The sequence below is a fragment of the Pristiophorus japonicus genome, unplaced genomic scaffold (assembly GCF_044704955.1).
Source record: "Pristiophorus japonicus isolate sPriJap1 unplaced genomic scaffold, sPriJap1.hap1 HAP1_SCAFFOLD_456, whole genome shotgun sequence".
Taxonomy (NCBI): Eukaryota; Metazoa; Chordata; class Chondrichthyes; family Pristiophoridae; genus Pristiophorus; species Pristiophorus japonicus.
In genome coordinates, this window is record NW_027254359.1 from 105,154 (window position 1) to 122,718 (window position 17,565).

The 17,565-nt window shown below is 44.6% G+C and overlaps 1 protein-coding gene across 1 annotated transcript; it reads right to left on the reverse strand.

Annotated features, from left to right (window-relative positions):
- Positions 1–4,343: 4,343 nt before the first annotated feature.
- On the reverse strand, positions 4,344–13,506 carry LOC139252344 (probable G-protein coupled receptor 139; the record flags this gene model as incomplete). The annotated part of the gene is made up of 2 exons (XM_070873346.1): positions 13,407–13,506; positions 4,344–5,236 (listed from the first exon to the last, which is right to left on the reverse strand). Coding segments are annotated over exons 1-2 (993 nt in total), but the record flags the coding sequence as incomplete, so codon positions are not given.
- Positions 13,507–17,565: the final 4,059 nt, after the last annotated feature.

Below are 17,565 nucleotides of genomic sequence, written 5' to 3' on the forward strand. Positions count from 1 at the left end.
ACACTTCAGCTGGGTCTCGATCACTAGACCATGAGACTGGTCCCTCACACACTGAGCCTCACATTCACACACACTTCAGCTGGGTCTGGATCACTGGACCCAGAGGCTGGTCCCTCACACACTGAGCCTCACATTCACACACACTTCAGCTGGGTCTGGATCACTGGACACTGAGACTGGTTCCTCACACACTGAGCCTCACATTCACACACACTTCAGCTGGGTCTGGATCACTGGACCCTGAGACTGGTCCCTCACACACTGAGGCTCACATTCACACACACTTCAGCTGGGTCTGGATCACTGGACACTGAGACTGGTCCCTCACACACTGAGCCTCACATTCACACACACTTCAGCTGGGTCTGGATCACTGGACACTGAGACTGGTTCCTCACACATTGAGCCTCACATTCACACACACTTCAGCTGGGTCTGGATCACTGGACCCTGAGGCTGGTCCCTCACACACTGAGCCTCACATTCACACACACTTCAGCTGGGTCTGGATCACTGGACCCTGAGACTGGTTCCTCACACACTGAGCCTCACATTCACACACACTTCAGCTGGGTCTGGATCACTGGACCCTGAGACTGGTCCCTCACACACTGAGCCTCACATTCACACACTCTTCAGCTGGGTCTGGATCACTGGACCCTGAGACTGGTCCCTCACACACTGAGCCTCACATTCACACACACTTCAGCTGGGTCTGGATCACTGTACCCTGAGACTGGTCCCTCACACACTGAGCCTCACATTCACACACACTTCAGCTGGGTAGGATCACTGGACACTGAGACTGGTCCCTCACACACTGAGCCTCACATTCACATACACTTCAGCTGGGTCTGGATCACTGGACCCTGGGACTGGTCCCTCACACACTGAGCCTCACATTCACACACACTTCAGCTGGGTCTGGATCACTAAACCCTGAGGCTGGTCCCTCACATACTGAGCCTCACATTCACACACACTTCAGCTGGGTCTGAATCACTAGACCCTGAGACTGGTCCCTCACACACTGAGCCTCACATTCACACACACTTCAGCTGGGTCTGGATCACTGGACCCTGAGACTGGTCCCTCACACACTGAGCCTCACATTCACACACACTTCAACTGGGTCTGGATCACTGGATTCTGAGGCTGGTCCCTCACACACTGAGCCTCACATTCACACACACTTCAGCTGGGTCTCGATCACTAGACCCTGAGACTGGTCCCTCACACACTGAGCCTCACATTCACACACACTTCAGCTGTGTCTGGAAAACTATACCCTGAGACTGGTCCCTCACACACTGGGCCTCACATTCACACACACTTCAGCTGGGTCTGGATCACTGGACCCTGAGACTGGTCCCTCACACACTGAGCCTTACATTCACACACACTTCAGCTGGGTCTGGATCACTGGACCCTGAGACTGCTCCCTCACACACTGAGCCTCACATTCACACACATTTCAGCTGGGTCTGGATCACTGGATCCTGAGACTGGTCCCTCACACACTGAGCCTCACATTCACACACACTTCAGCTGGGTCTGGATCACTGGACCCTGAGGCTGGTCCCTCACACACTGAGCCTCACATTCACACACACTTCAGCTGGATCTGGATCACTGGACGCTAAGACTGGTCCCTCATACACTGAGCCTCACATCCACACACACTTCAGCTGGGTCTGGATCACTGGACCCTGAGACTGGTCCCTCACACACTGAGCATTACATTCACACACACTTCAGCTGGGTCTGGATCACTGGACCCTGAGACTGGTCCCTCACACACTGAGCCTCACATTCACACCCACTTCAGCTGGGTTTGGATCACTGGAGCCTGAGGCTGGTCCCTCACACACTGAGCCTCAAATTCACACACACTTCAGCTGGTTCTGGATCACTGGACGCTGAGACTGGTCCCTCACACACTGAGCCTCACATTCACACACACTTCAGCTGGGTCTGGATCACTGGAACCTGAGACTGGTCCCTCACATACTGAGCCTCACATTCACACACACTTCAACTGGGTCTGGATCACTGGATTCTGAGGCTGGTCCCTCACACACTGAGCCTCACATTCACACCCACTTCAGCTGGGTCTGGATCACTGGAGCCTGAGACTGGTCCCTCACACACTGAGCCTCACATTCACACAAATTTCAGCTGGGTCTGGATCTCTGGACCCTGAGACTGGTTCCTCACACACTGAGCCTCACATTCACACACACTTCAGCTGGATCTGGATCACTGGAACCTGAGACTGGTGCCTCACACACTGAGCCTCACATTCACACACACTTCAGCTGGGTCTGGATCACTGGACTCTGAGGCTGGTCCCTCACACACTGAGCCTCACATTCACACACACTTCAGCTGGGTAGGATCACTGGACACTTAGACTGGTCCCTCACACACTGAGCCTCACAGTCACACACACTTCAGCTGGGTCTGGATCACTGGATCCTGAGACTGGTCCCTCACACACTGAGCCTCACATTCACACACACTTCAGCTGGGTCTGGATCACTGGACCCTGGGACTGGTCCCTCACACACTGAGCCTCACATTCACACACACTTCAGCTGGGTCTGGATCACTGGACCCTGAGATTGGTTCCTCACACACTGAGCCTCACATTCACACACACTTCAGCTGGGTCTGGATCACTGGACCCTGAGACTGGTCCCTCACACTCTGAGCCTCACATTCACACACACTTCAGCTGGGTCTGGATCACTGGACACTGAGACTGGTCCCTCACACACTGAGCCTCACATTCACACACACTTCAGCTGGGTCTGGATCACTGGACTCTGAGGCTGGTCCCTCACACACTGAGCCTCACATTCACACACACTTCAGCTGGGTTTGGATCACTGGACCCTGAGGCTGGTCCCTCACAAACTGAGCCTCACATTCACACACACTTCAGCTGGGTCTGGATCACTGGACCCTGAGACTGGTCCCTCACACACTGAGCCTCACATTCACACACACTTCAGCTGGGTCTGGATCACTGGACCCTGAGACTGGTTCCTCACACAGTGAGCCTCACATTCACACACACTTCAGCTGTGTCTGGATCACTAGACCCTGAGGCTGGTCCCTCACACACTGAGCCTCACATTCAAACACACTTCAGCTGGGACTGGATCACTGGACCCTGAGACTGCTCCCTCACACACTGAGCCTCACATTCACACACACTTCAGCTGGGTCTGGATCACTGGACCCTGAGACTGGTCCCTCACCCACTGAGCCTTACATTCACACACACTTCAGCTGGGTCTGGAACACTGGACCCTGAGACTGGTCCCTCACACACTGAGCCTCATATTCACACACACTTCAGCTGGGTCTGGATCACTGGACCCTGATACAGGATATGCAGCGAATGAGTTAGGACAATGGCGGGGTTTTCCTTCAGAAAGTGAGCCTCAGTATGTTTTTGGTGAAGGAGAACTCGATGAAAGCATTGCTATTTTACTGGTCACAGGCTTAGAATCACATTGCTGTCACAGTGCCCAATCTGACCTGCGGTCACAGATATCTGACAGCAGTCAATGGCCACCTGGGTCATTTCTTCCTGAGAAGTGTCTGCAGCTATCCACACACCGTGCTACTGGTTCTCGTTGCCAGTGGTGTTATTACTCTGCAAACACCATTGTACAGAGACAGTGGGAAAGGGGACTCGCTGCTGGAAACACCACCGTTCACAGACACCAGGACAATGGACTCAGGTCCACAATCAACATCACTTCAGTTCCAATAAATTCCACAGAGCCGCAGGTGATGGAGAAGCTGATCGTGAACTGGAGAATGTAAACTTTCAAAGACAATACATGCTGATTGATATAATGATCTGTTTATTATTCTCCAGGCATTTCCACACTCAAAAACCAACACAGTTATCATTCACTTCCTGATATTCTTCAGCTATTAAATCGAAAGGTGTATTCTCCTTTTACACTTCCCTGGGATAACCCACGTGTTCTGATGTTCATCCGGCAATAAACATTCCATGGTCACAACATCCTAAACCTCAATGCTGGGACTTGTATCTCTTTGTGTCCAGGAGCATGATTTAATCCAATTAAACTGCCACTGCTGTTATAACCCACTGTCTACATAATGGTCTTCTACCTTGTTCACAGACACTTACATGGGAAACCGCAGGCCTTGTCAGATATTGCCCAGTGTTATGTCTGAAGAAGTCTGGGCCTGAGTTGTAGCCTGCTGAGGTTCAGGTAAAATATAACTCAGGATACGATATGTGATGTAATGCAAATCTAATGTTGGGAATTGCTCTGAACTTTTCTTTCCTGAACTAAATTAAATATTATTCTCAGAGGATACTTCAACCCATTTTTCAGCTCATCTCTGAATTTAGCCTGGGTTACTGCATAAATACACGTGTTTGTACAGCAGCTCAAAAGCAGCAGCATGTAGCTGGTAAAGTCTGCAATAAGCATCGGGTCATTGAAACCTGTAGAATAATAGTGGTTTGCAATTCGGTATAATAAGAAATATATCACATACGCCATCCAGAGCAGTATGAAGTTACCGGATATAGCGAAGAGTAAGATGATGGATTTCCTTCGGTTCTCCATCTCCGGATCATTGTGATTCACATCTTTCTTGCTGCCCCTCAGCCTCCTGCGGACTCTGCTGGCCGCAAAAATGTATCGTACAGTCAGAGCATTGAGCAACAGTATCAGGAATATTGGGAGCAGTGGGGTAAAACAGCGGTGAATCCAGTCAAATGTTACCCAAGCAGTTACAGTGTAATACTCGGGTTTTGCTTTACAGCCCCAGGGTACATGGTCGATTGTATAGTAGGGTTCAAAAGTAAAGAACCAGGGGATGTTTTTTACACAGAACAGCAGGCACACGGTTCCTATAACCAGGGATGCAGTTTTCTCGGTGCAATATTTAGTTCTCAGCTTCTGGCAACAAATGGTAACAAAACGATCGAAAGTGAAAGCGATGGTTAACCAGACAGAAATATCGGTGACTGCACGCATCAGCGCTATGAGGAAAGAACACACAGGTGTGATGTACAGGAAGGTAGTCGGGAAATAATAATCATTAATCCGAAACAGTATCACATCAGTGATAATGACCAGTAGATCCGCCGCTGCCATGGTCACCAGGTAGCGAGTGATACATCTGGAGAGACCGCACTTTCCCCGGGACAGGATCACAATCGTCACCACATTAGCTGTAAAAGTGAAACACACAGGAACAGGGAATCAGCCGTCAGGTTACAGCATGGGAGCCAGTTACACAGGATTTGGTGTGAAATGTACTTTACTGCAGGATCTGGGGACTGGAACTGAACTCTTTACCGCTGCTAGAATTGTCCAGCAGAACAGGATTTTAACATACAATTGCAATGTTAAATATCTATGAGTGTGCGTTAAATACCCGAAAATAAACGATTCACAAAGAGTATAGAATATACAAATAGACTCTGGAAATTTCCTCTGAGCTGTCACCCTTCTGCCACTGCAACTTCGTAGAAAGTGTTGTAGAAATCCACCGGAGATCCGAGTAAACTACTGGCCATTTAAATGTATGAATAAATGGACAGTGTGAGTAGGAGTTATGGATAATTGCGAAAAGTAGCAGTTCAGTGACAGAGGAGGAAATGAACAGAAAACTATTTGAAAATCAGTCATGAATGGTCAATTCTAAATTGGGAGATGTTTGGGGAGCGGTGAGAATAACGCCTGACCGAAATGCAGTGAATACTAAAGGGGAACAACCGAGGGTGAGACAAAGTGCGGGATTTGGGTCCGTGGACAGGAAAGGGGAGCGGATACAAGGTGTGGGTACGAAATGGCTCAGAGTTCTCATGTTGTATTCGCAGACTGGAGGCGATGAGTAAAGACCTTTGGACAAACTGCTGTCAAACACCACGATAATAGGGGAGTTGGTATGTTTGAACTCAGCCAAGTTGCAACAATTATGTTTATAATACACCAGATAAACATTTAATCTGAACAACTGACTTCTTGGCCGGAAGTCTCAGGTCTTTACATTGGTGTCTTGTACAGTGCAACACCCCATCTGGACAAACTCTAACAATAACCACAAGCGGGAGAAGTTCAGATGTGATCATGAACAAACAACTTTGTCTTGCACCTTCTTCTGTGATCCTAGGAAAAATATACATTCCAAAGTACACAATGGCACAAGGGGCATAATCTTCAACTCGCTTTTGACGTCTCTAATAATGGAGCAAACTTCAGAGGGAGTTGTGGGTGGCGATCTCTAGACCGAAGCAAAGATACAGTACAAGTGACAATAGAGGCTGTAGTCCAGCCCAGGAGATACCTGCCGAGATTCAGCTTCAGAAAGGCTCCGTGGTAAGGTCTTAGCTCTGAATTGGCAGAAACCATCTTTAATATTAATCCGGCACATAGCAATCTGGAGAATCTGTCTCTCTGGTGAGAAAGACTGGCGGAAAGTACATCCCAGGGGATGTGGGACATTATATGTACCTGAGCTTCCAGCACAATCTATCAACAATGTAAGATATGCTCAGAAGTGTTTGATTCGGATTCCTTGGTAAGCAGGATAGTGTGACATATAGCAATTGTTCCAACTTGATATACGTAAAGAGCTCCATGTGATCATTTGTAAAGAAATAGAGACAGACAGAGAGCGAGAGAGAGACTACATATACAAAAGAAACATCGGCACTGAAAAGATATCCTGAACAAGATAAGGCGGCTGGTGTAGAAATAATTAACTGCATTCCCGTTCAACTGTGTTTAGACAATACAGTCTTAGCTGGGAATTAAATCACATGGGTATATAAGATTAATATAGTTAAGTTTGATTGTGTGATTATGTGGGGGGGGGCGTGTGGTGGTGTGGTTACCATGGATACAGAAGTGTAATGGAAATCTACAGAGAAAAATGGACAAAGTAACTCTGAATCAAACACAAGAGATGGGCCGTCCTGTGCTGTTTACAAGACGGAGGTGGGCCTCCTTCTTGAACCGCTGCAGTCCGTGTGGTGACGGTGCTCCACAGAGTTGTTAGCTGGTGAGCTGCATGAAATAATGGCGAAGATATGAGGAGATAATATTTCCGACTGGGCTTTGCAAACGGCCAAATCTGTCAGTAATTTATGTATCTGAACTATAGAGCCTCATAAAAGTTGGTAAAATCATGTTCCCTGTTCAGTATTTGTCAAATCACTTAATTAATTCAACAATTGTAACATTATTACAACAACAACAATAATTTCTAACTATATAGCGCCTTTATAAAATTTCCAGAGGTGCTTCACAGGAGTGATATAAGACATAACAAATAAATTTGGTCCGAGCCACATAAGAATAAATTACGACCGATGACCAAAAGTTTGGTCAGAGGTAGGTTATAAGCACTGTGTTCAAGGAAGAAAGGGAGGTATAGAGGCGGTGAGGATTTAGGGAGGCTGTTCCAGAGCTCAGGGCTCGGACAGCTGAAGACACGGCCACTAATGTTTGAGCAGTTATAAACAGGGATGCACAAGAGGGTAGAATTTGAGGAGCGCAGACATATTGGGTGTTTGCGGTGCTAAAGCAGATTATAGAGATAACGAGAGACGAGGCCATGGAGGGATTTGTACACAGAAAGAGAATTTTGGAATCGAGGTATTGTTGAACCGGGATCAATGTAGCTCAGCGAGCACAGGTGGGATTTCGTGCGAGATTGGACATGCACTGGCGAGTTTTGAATGAGCTCAAGTTTACATAGGGTAGAATGTAGGAGGTGAGCCAAAAGTGTGTTGGAGCTGTACAAACTCGAGGTAATTAAGGCATGGATGGAGGTTTCATCAGCAGAGGAACTGAGGCAGGGGCGGAGACGGGCAATGTTATGGAGGTGGAAAAAGGTGGATTTAGTTGTGCTGCAGAGATATGGCCAGAAGATTATTTCCCGTTCTAATAGGATAGCTAGATTGCGAACTGTCTGGTTCAGTCACAGACAGAACACGGGAGAGGGATCGAGTCGTTGGTTATTGAACACAGTTTGTGGCGGGACCCAAAGAAAATGCCATCGGTGTTCCCAATATTTAATTGGATAACATTTCTGCTCAACAAGTACTGAATGTCGGACAAGCAGTCTGCCAATTTAGAGACCTTGGAGGCCTCGAGAGAAGTGGTGGTGAGGCAGAACTAGGTATCAGCAGCCTACATGTGGAAACTGAAGCTGTGTTTTCGGTTGATGTCGGCAAGGGGCATCATATACTGGAGAACATGAGGGGGCCAATGATAAATTCCTGGGGAACACGATATGCAACGATTTATCGTGAGAATAGAAGCGAATGCAAGTGATTTTCTGGCTACGATTAGGGAGATACGGATGGAACCAGGCGTGTACACTCCCAACCAGTTGGAGAGCCATTGGTGGAAAATGGAGTACTCAACCATATCAAAGGCTGCGGACTGGTCGAGAATGATGAGGAGGGAAAGTTTATCTTTGTCAATGTCACAAAGGATGCCATTTGTTTGTTTGATAAGAGCAGTTTCGGTAGTGTGGCATGGTCAATAACAGACTGAAGGGTTTCAAACATGGAGTTCCGGGAGGTGACAACATGTTCAAGGACTTTGGAGTGGAAATTAAGGTTGGAGAGGGGGCGATAGCTTGCAAGGCCAGTGTGGTGAAGGGTTGTTTTTTGAGGAGAGGGGTGATGACGGTAGATTTGAAGGAGAGGAGCTTGGTGGGAATAGGGTCAAGATCAAGTGAGCAGGAAGTGGGTCTCATGGATAAGATGAGCATGGAAAGGTCAAGAGGGGCCGATTAGGGAGAGACTAGAGAGATATGCGACTTCATGGCTAGGGCAGGCTGGAAAGTTAGATGATGTTTGACCCGTTGGGCTAGAGGAAGGAAGAGAAGTGGCAGAGGCATCTGATTGGGTGGTCTCAATCTTTGAGACAAATAATTCCATTAGCTACTCACACTTGTTGTTGGAGGTGAGTGTGTAGGAGAATGGGGAGAGGCGTTTAACAAGCAGGTTAACAGTCGAGAATAGTAGCCGGGGGTTATATTTCCATTCTAGAATGATGTTGGAATAGTGAGCAGTTTTAGCAGACACGTGTAGGGCCCGATAATACTTTATGCAGTCTAGCCAAATATTGCGTAGAATGGTTAAATCAGTTGTCCGACACATCCGTACAAGTCTGCGGCCCTTGTACTTGAGTGAGCGAGACTGAGGGCTGTACCAGCGGAAAGGCCAGGGTGAGAGAGATTAATTGTTTTAATAGGAAATAGGGCATCAAAGGTGATGGTGAGGGGATATTTGGGGAGATTGGTGGCTGCAGAAATGTCATTGTCAATTAATTCATTATCACCTCGGCTTAAACAGGGTCACAGTTTAAATATTGGTGATACCTGATTAACAAATATTCTCGTAACAAAACGATTTGACAATTATTCTTGTTTCTAATTGCAGCTGCTATATAATGACAGGACAAAAAGGGAAACAATGTCCTTCTCTCACAGAATCCAAACACCACTGTTGTCAGTTACAAATCAACATATCATTACTACTGTGTCTTAATATTTCTATTTTCCAAGCTCTCCATCCCTTCAGTCTCCGGTTCCACTGCCAGTGCAATGTCCCAAATATAATCATTACATGTGTGTATAACTGATTGCAAATATTTAAACATGAAATTCGTGGCTACGGACCATAACTGTGCTTGGTGCACGAATTCAGCTCTGAATAAATACATCACCACTATGGTTTCAGGATTTCCTTAAAACACAACCGTATTTGTCAGAAATGGCGTGAAATAAAACACGTGTATTTTACACTCCAGCAAAGTTAATATGGCCTTTCACTGTTTGTCAGAAGATGGTTTCTAAAACTTCGTAACATACCTTGTAATGTAACTAAATGTATATCTCTACTACAGCAAGATCCACAAATACAACATCTGATTGATAAAGTTGGCTAAGGTTTGCGTTATTCGGAAAAACTGCCATGGGAATGCCATGCGAATGTCAGACTAGATTTTCGACAGGTTGGGTATCAAACCCAAAAACTTCTGATTCAGATGGGAGCCCCGGCTGTTACATTTAAAGGCCAGGTAGATAAGTTAACCAGAGCATTCAAAGAGGAGAACATTAGCGAGGGGTTCCTGACGCTAACGATTAACTGAAACAATTTCACACTCTAACGACATCCCACTGTGTGAATACTGGGCTCATTCTCACTTAGAACCGCATTGCTCCGAGACATTCCATGTAAAACAATGTTAGATTTTGAGTTGGAGATTCAAAAACATTGTAACGTCAATAAACATCTCGCAAAGTTTGGAGGGAATGGAGGAAAGATATTCTCGGAATTTCCGATAGTGACCCAAATCTGACAAATAATCACCTCAGGACCGACAGAACAATGACTAGGCCCTCGAGGTAATACAGCGAGACACGGATTTATGCAATCGGTAACCTGTTAAAATGAGTGCTGGAAACTCTATGGGCTGCAATAATATCATCGGATATTTTTTCGTGTAGAACATTCAGATACACTGAAATTGGACCTGCGATTACCGGAAATCTCATTGCAGAAATGATGACTCTGGTGCTTGACGTATAGGAACGCAGGATGAGATCATTCTGCCCCACAAGCCTTTTCCACCATTCCAGTAGACCATAGGTGATCGGCACCCACACTCCAATTACCGTCTTAGTTCCATATCCCTTGATACCCTGACCTTAACACATCTATCGATCAGAGTCTGTAATTTTACAATTGACCATTAATTGACAGGATTTTGGGAGAACGAGTGTAAATTTCGACTAAACTTTGTGTGAGAAAGTGTTTACTGATTTCACTCCTAAAGGGCCGAGCTCCAATTTTAAGATAATGCCTTCTGGTTTAAATTAAACCGCCATCGGAAACAATTTCTGTGCCTACACTATCGAACACTTTATCTATTTAAATAGCTCGGTTATATCACGTTTCACCCTTCTAAACACAATGGAATACAAGGCAAGGTTATGTAACCTTTCCTCATATTTGAATACTTTAAACCGTGGTATCAGTCTGGGTAACTTGTGCTGAAAACCCTCGAAGGCCAATCCATCTATCCTGCGATATGTTGCCCAAAACTAACGTATATATTCCAAATGAGATCTGAACAAATCTCTGTACAGCGAGAACAGCACGTCCTCAGTTGTAAATATCTTCCCCCTTGTGATAAAAGCCAAAATTCTCTCAACATTTATCCCGATTCTGTGGTTCCTTCCGTGCAACCAACTATCGATCCAAGTCGTAAGATTACAGCTAATTACGTGGGTTCCCATTTTTATGAATAATAACCGAAAAACATTATCAAAGCAGGGACTTAACTGAAAATGTAATACAATTTGAGACGATGGGAACAGACATTCCAATGCACCGAGTACTGATCATATTTATTGTTAAAATTACCGCAGCTGACAAAGTATTGAATGGAAATAACAATTTAGCGCTTTTGCTTCACAAACTAAGCACGTCACCGGGAACACCAATTACAACGCTGAGAACTGGAACACCACAAATGGTAATAAAATAAATCAAACTGTATTGATCTCTCAGAAATGATGGGGACTCTTGGTGCGGCACATGTTACAACGGACCATTTGAGCTGATATAGTGAGAGATACTCTTAGTAATACAGGGGCGAAGCTTGCAGTAGGAGCATTAGGCTGTATTGATCCTGAGATTTGTGAGAGTCAGCGGGACAGTGAGACAACTCACTTCAATCTGTTCTCATTGAGTAACCTCTTCAAACAGACCCTGCAGAGTGTTAAAAACAACAGCCGTAATATTGGACTTTAATGCTGATCATGTTTCTTCAAACAGAAACATGCAAGGCAATTTATTAGTACAGGGTGGTGGGAACTCAGGAGACATAATGTGCGATTTCAGTTTCCCAACTGAAGTGAGAAAGTTAGTCAATGGTACAATGGGTGATAAAACACGCTGGTTCGATACCCTGGGCTCTGCCACATAACCTGTAAATGTGAGTTAGAGGAATGTAACACAGACACAGATTACAGGGCGATATGACAGATGTGTTTAAAATTATTGACAGGATGGAAGAAGATAGATAGAAGCAGACTGATTCCAGTAGATGTGTGTTGCAGAATGAGGCGCTGTAGAAAGAAGATGAAATAGAAGACAATGGAACAGAGAGAAGAGAGAGCGGGAGAAGCTTTTTTATAAAGGGATTGGGGAGGCGGTGGATTTCAGTCACATGGATAGAGGTTGAGGCAGAAACTGTCAGAATTCAAAGACGATTGGGTCCGTGGCTGGAGGAAGAGGCGATAAAGGGATATGGAGACCGGGTGGGTAAATGTGACTAGAAATTCCTCTATCTCTCAGTATCTGAAGCGAAATTAAAGTGAATGTGTGTGGATCACCGAGCGGACAGACTTACTGAGGGGACAGTCGATGTTATATCACCCTGCAAGCGTTTGGTCTGAACAATAAATGTGTGCGATTAGTATAAAGGGACCTGACCCGGCATGGAGACGGTGCTTTGGTTAAAATGCAGGTATTGAATCTAAAACGGGTTATTAAATGTGGACAAACCCAGGACAGCTGCATAGAGCGCCGCTGCCTTGTTCCAATCGCTCTCTCACAGCACGGATTCCCGGTCTGACCTGTACCGCTGCAGGAATGGATGTGACAGAAACCAGCTGCCTCCCACCGGCTGAAGGTAGAACAATCTCCGCCGGGAGGGTGAAGGCGAGTCTGAGAACAGGCTGGTCACCGGTCAGTGGAGAAGATGAGGGAGAGAGTCTGTGTTCCTGCATGGAGCACAATCCCACTCTCGGCATGGATTGTGATCACCAGGAATAATATCCGGCACTTTGCTGGAACCAGACCGAGAACAGCGGGTAGATTCTGATTAACGGGACTGAACAAATCCCGGTCCTGACTGTCCGAATTCCCAGGTATATGTCTATGATCGGCTGTCAGTGTCTGTCTCCAAAGCGGGAGTCAATGGAACATTTTACAACACGCTGAATGTTCAGTAAAATATAATCTGTCAGATATTACCGAGTGTTACGGGAAAGGAGAGCAGGCACGGAAACATGGGATTAATATAATCCATTGAATCACTCATTGCACGATTCTCAGATAAAACCAAACCAGTTTGAAAGAATTTACATCGGGAAATAATCTGAAGCTTTTATTGGGTGTTAAAGAAAATTAGAAAGGCAACAAATGATCAGACACTTAAAAAGGTCGAGCGGGAAATACAGTCACTGACTTTCAGCCTTTTAATTGAATTGAGAAGAATAGTTTAAAAATATAATTACTGAAATAAGAGCAGGAATAAAGTTAATCCCAACTTTATTCACGACGTCAGTAACGGAATTTAATCACTTACCGGGGATTCCCACGGCTGCTATAATCGGATAGTAAATCATTCCTGCCTGTATAACTGGCGGTAACCAGGAAAATGGATAGGCGATTAACGGAACTCTCATTCTGTCCGAGAAGTGATGATGACTCTTGGCACTGAACACAGGGCTCCAACTGACTGTGAGATGAGAGCTGAAGAGAAAAACGTCATTATAATTGCGGGAGATTTCCCGTGGGACCATGAAAGATCAGGAGCATTGATATTACTTCCAGTCATTTGGCAGCACGTCAACACCCTTCACAGTAATATTTGTGCTGCACTAATTATATCCAAACTAATAATACAAGTGTTTGACGTGAAACCACCCAAAGATTGGAGTGATATTTTGCTCACATTTCTAACTAACAATGTACAGAAAGCCGGGCTCTGCTGCACCACATTTAACAGAAGCAGCTCCAGTTTTCCTCCTGGTATGTGAGACGGTTAAATCCTGTCGATGCACAAACTGAATTCCCCGAATTCTGAAACATGTTTCAATGTTTACACCACTTCGGGCGTTCGTCACTCATCCGTCTCACTGTGGGAGTTCTGGTTGGCAATTGAATCAGAAATACATGTCTTTAGCACGGAAGAGGTCGGGCATTGCACTAGCACCTTGCAGAAAAATGAATCTAAATTATAGTGTAAAAAGTTGCTGAATTAATAGTGCAGAAAATGCAGTCTCATACTACAGCTCACTCACTTATTTTACCTGCATATCGTAAAATTGTCAAAATAATGCTTGGTGATGAAGCGCAACAAGAAATTGCAAAAATTCCGCTGTCTGTCAATACAATTCGGAGAAGGATAAATGATATGTCATCTAACATTGAAGAAAATGTAGCCCAGAAACTTACAAACTCGAATTTTGTTTTGCAAATGGACGAGTCTGTCGACATTATTAGTAAAGCACAATTATTATCATTTGTTCACTTCATGAATGAAAACGAGACATTGCACCAATTTCTGTGCTGTACAGAACTTCCAGAAAATGCTCGAGGTCAAGACATGTTTGATTCTGTGAATTCATATTTAGAAGACTTCAAAATTTCATGGGACTCATGTGTTGGAATCTGCACGGACGGTGCTCCATCTATGGTGGGATGTGTCAAATGATGCAATACCCTCGCAAAAAAAATAATCCAAATATCTTATTCACCCATTGCTTTTTGCATAGAGAAGCACTTATTGCAAAGACATTACCACTAGAATTAAAATCTTGTTAGATCAAGTTGTTAATATTGTAAATTATATAAAATCAAGTGCTTCAAAAACTCGCTTGTTTAAACAGCTCTGCAAAGCTATGGATGCACAACACGAATGTTTACTTTTGGATTCAGAGGTAAGATGACTTTCAAAGGAAAAGTCTTATGTCATGTATTTGAACTTAAAAGAAGAATTCTCAGTATTTTTGAAAGAGAAGGAAACGATACCTTTTGCAAATACCTTAAGAGTTAAATGTGGTGTGCTAAGTTAGCATATTTGGCAGGTATATTTAATTGTTTTAGCAGCGTTAATACCAGTATGCAAGGGCCAAATGTAAACATTCTCACCTCTACAGACAAGCTATTAGCTGTTCAGGAAACATTTCTATCTGGAAAAAGAGAGCAACAGAAAACAATCTTGAAATGTTCCCTTTGATACCAAATCACAGTATTAAAAATGTTGCTCCTATAGTGATGGAGCATTTGGCATCACTGGAAGAGAACATCAACAAATATTTTCCATCTTTGGATGTAGAGAAGTGTGATTGGGTAAGAAATCCATTTTCTCCAATTAGTATGTCAGATTTTGATCTTACATTGCAAGAAGAAGAATTGACTTCTATTTCTACAGACCGTGGTCTTAAAATGAAACATTCAGGTATGTCTCTTGATGCGTTCTGGATTTCTATTGAAGAAGAATATCCTGTAATATGAAAAAAAGCCTTGATAATACTGATGCAGTTTTCAACATCATATCTCTGTGAATTAGGGTTCTCAACTCTTACGAACATCAAATGTAAAAAAATGGGAAAAAGCTGGCGGAATTGAACACGAAATGAGAGTCGCCTTATCGGTTATACGCCCTAATACTGGTGACATAACTAAAAAACGTCAGGTTCAAGTATCACGTTAAAATACTAATTAATCTATAATTAACGTGAGGAATTATTATTATAGTTTATTATGTTATTGTTACTTTCAGAATGAAAAATAATTAATAATATACATGTGTACAATGTTGAATATCTTCATATACTGTGATTAAAAAATGTTTTTTAAATTTTCTGAAACTTGCTTTTATTTAACCTGTGTTCACCTTTTAATTCCTTCACTTGTGCCGCCAAAAATTCTAGTATTCGAAAGTGTGCCGTGAACACAAAAAGGTTGAGAGCCACTGTTCCAGAGAGGATCTCTGTTCATAAATAGAAGTATAGAGTACAAAAGTGTGGCTATTATGATGAACCTGCACAAAGCATTGGTTCGGCCTCAACTGGAGGATTATGCCCAATTGTGGGCAAAGTACTTTAGGGAGAATATGAAGGCCTGCGAGAGGGTGCAGGAAAGATTTACGAGAATGATTCCAGGGATGAGGGACTTCAGTTATCTGGACAGACTGGAGAAGCTGGGATTGCAAGGGGAATAGAGTATAAAAGCAGAAAAGTCCTGCTACAACTGTACAGGGTATTGATGAGGCCACACCTGGAGTACCGCGTGCAGTTTTGGTCTCTGTCTTTAAGGAAGGATATACTTGCATTGGTGACAGTTCAGAGAAGGTTCACGAGGTTGATTCCTGAGGTGAGGGGGTTGACTTATGAAGAAAGGTTTGAGTCGTTTGGGCCTTTACACATTGGAGTTAAGAAGAATGAGAGGTGATTTTATTGAAACAAAAAGGTTACTGAGGGGGCGTGACATAGTGGATGCAGAGAGGATGTTCCCACTCATAGGGGAAACTAAAACCAGTGGGCGCAGATTCAAAGTAAGGGGTCGCCCATTTAAAACTGAGATGAGGAGGAATTTTTTCTTTGAGGGTTGTAAATCTGTGGAATTCTCTGCCCCAGAGAGCTGTGGAAGATTGGACGTTGAATATATTTAAGGCGGGGATAGACAGATTTTTGAGCGATTATGGGAGTAAAGGTTTATGGGGAGCGGGCAGAGAAGTGGAGCTGAGTCCATGATCAGATCAGCCATGATCTTATTGAATAGTGGAGCAGGCTCGAGGGGCCGTATGGCCTTCTCCTGCTCCTATTTCTTATGTTCTAATGCTATTCTTTCACATTACTTTACAGAAGTTCACTTTACAGGGTATTAAACGGGGAGGATTTGTCGACCAGAGGTTCAAACCAAACATCACATTCAAATCTGATGGAGTCACTAGTTTCATCGGGACCTGAATATCCTCGGCCTTTGGCCATGGAAGCAAAAAACACTGTTCACAGCGGGGAGAAACTGTACACGTGCTGTGTGTGTGGGCAAGGATTCAGCCGATCATCCAACCTGGAGAGACATAGAAACATAGAAACATAGAAAATAGGTGCAGGAGTAGGCCATTCGGCCCTTCTAGCCTGCACCGCCATTCAATGAGTTCATGGCTGAACATGCAACTTCAGTACCACATTCCTGCTTTCTCGCCATATCCCTTGATCCCCCTACTAGTAAGGACTACATCTAACTCCTTTTTGAATATATTTAGTGAATTGGCCTCAACAACTTTCTGTGGCAGAGAATTCCACAGGTTCACCACTCTCTGGGTGAAGAAGTTCCTCCTCATCTCGGTCCTAAATGGCTTACCCCTTATCCTTAGACTGTGTCCCCTGGTTCTGGACTTCCCCAACATTGGGAACATTCTTCCTGCATCCAACCTGTCTAACCCCGTCAGAATCTTAAACCTTTCTATGAGGTCCCCTCTCATTCTTCTGAACTCCAGTGAATACAAGCCCAGTTGATCCAGTCTTTCTTGATAGGTCAGTCCCGCCATCCCGGGAATCAGTCTGGTCAACCTACGCTGCACTCCCTAAATAGCAAGAATGTCATTCCTCAGGTTAGGAGACCAAAACTGTACACAATACTCCAGGTGTGGCCTCACCAAGGCCCTGTACAACTGTAGCAACACGTCCCTGCCCCTGTACTCAAATCCCCTCGCTATGAAGGCCAACATGCCA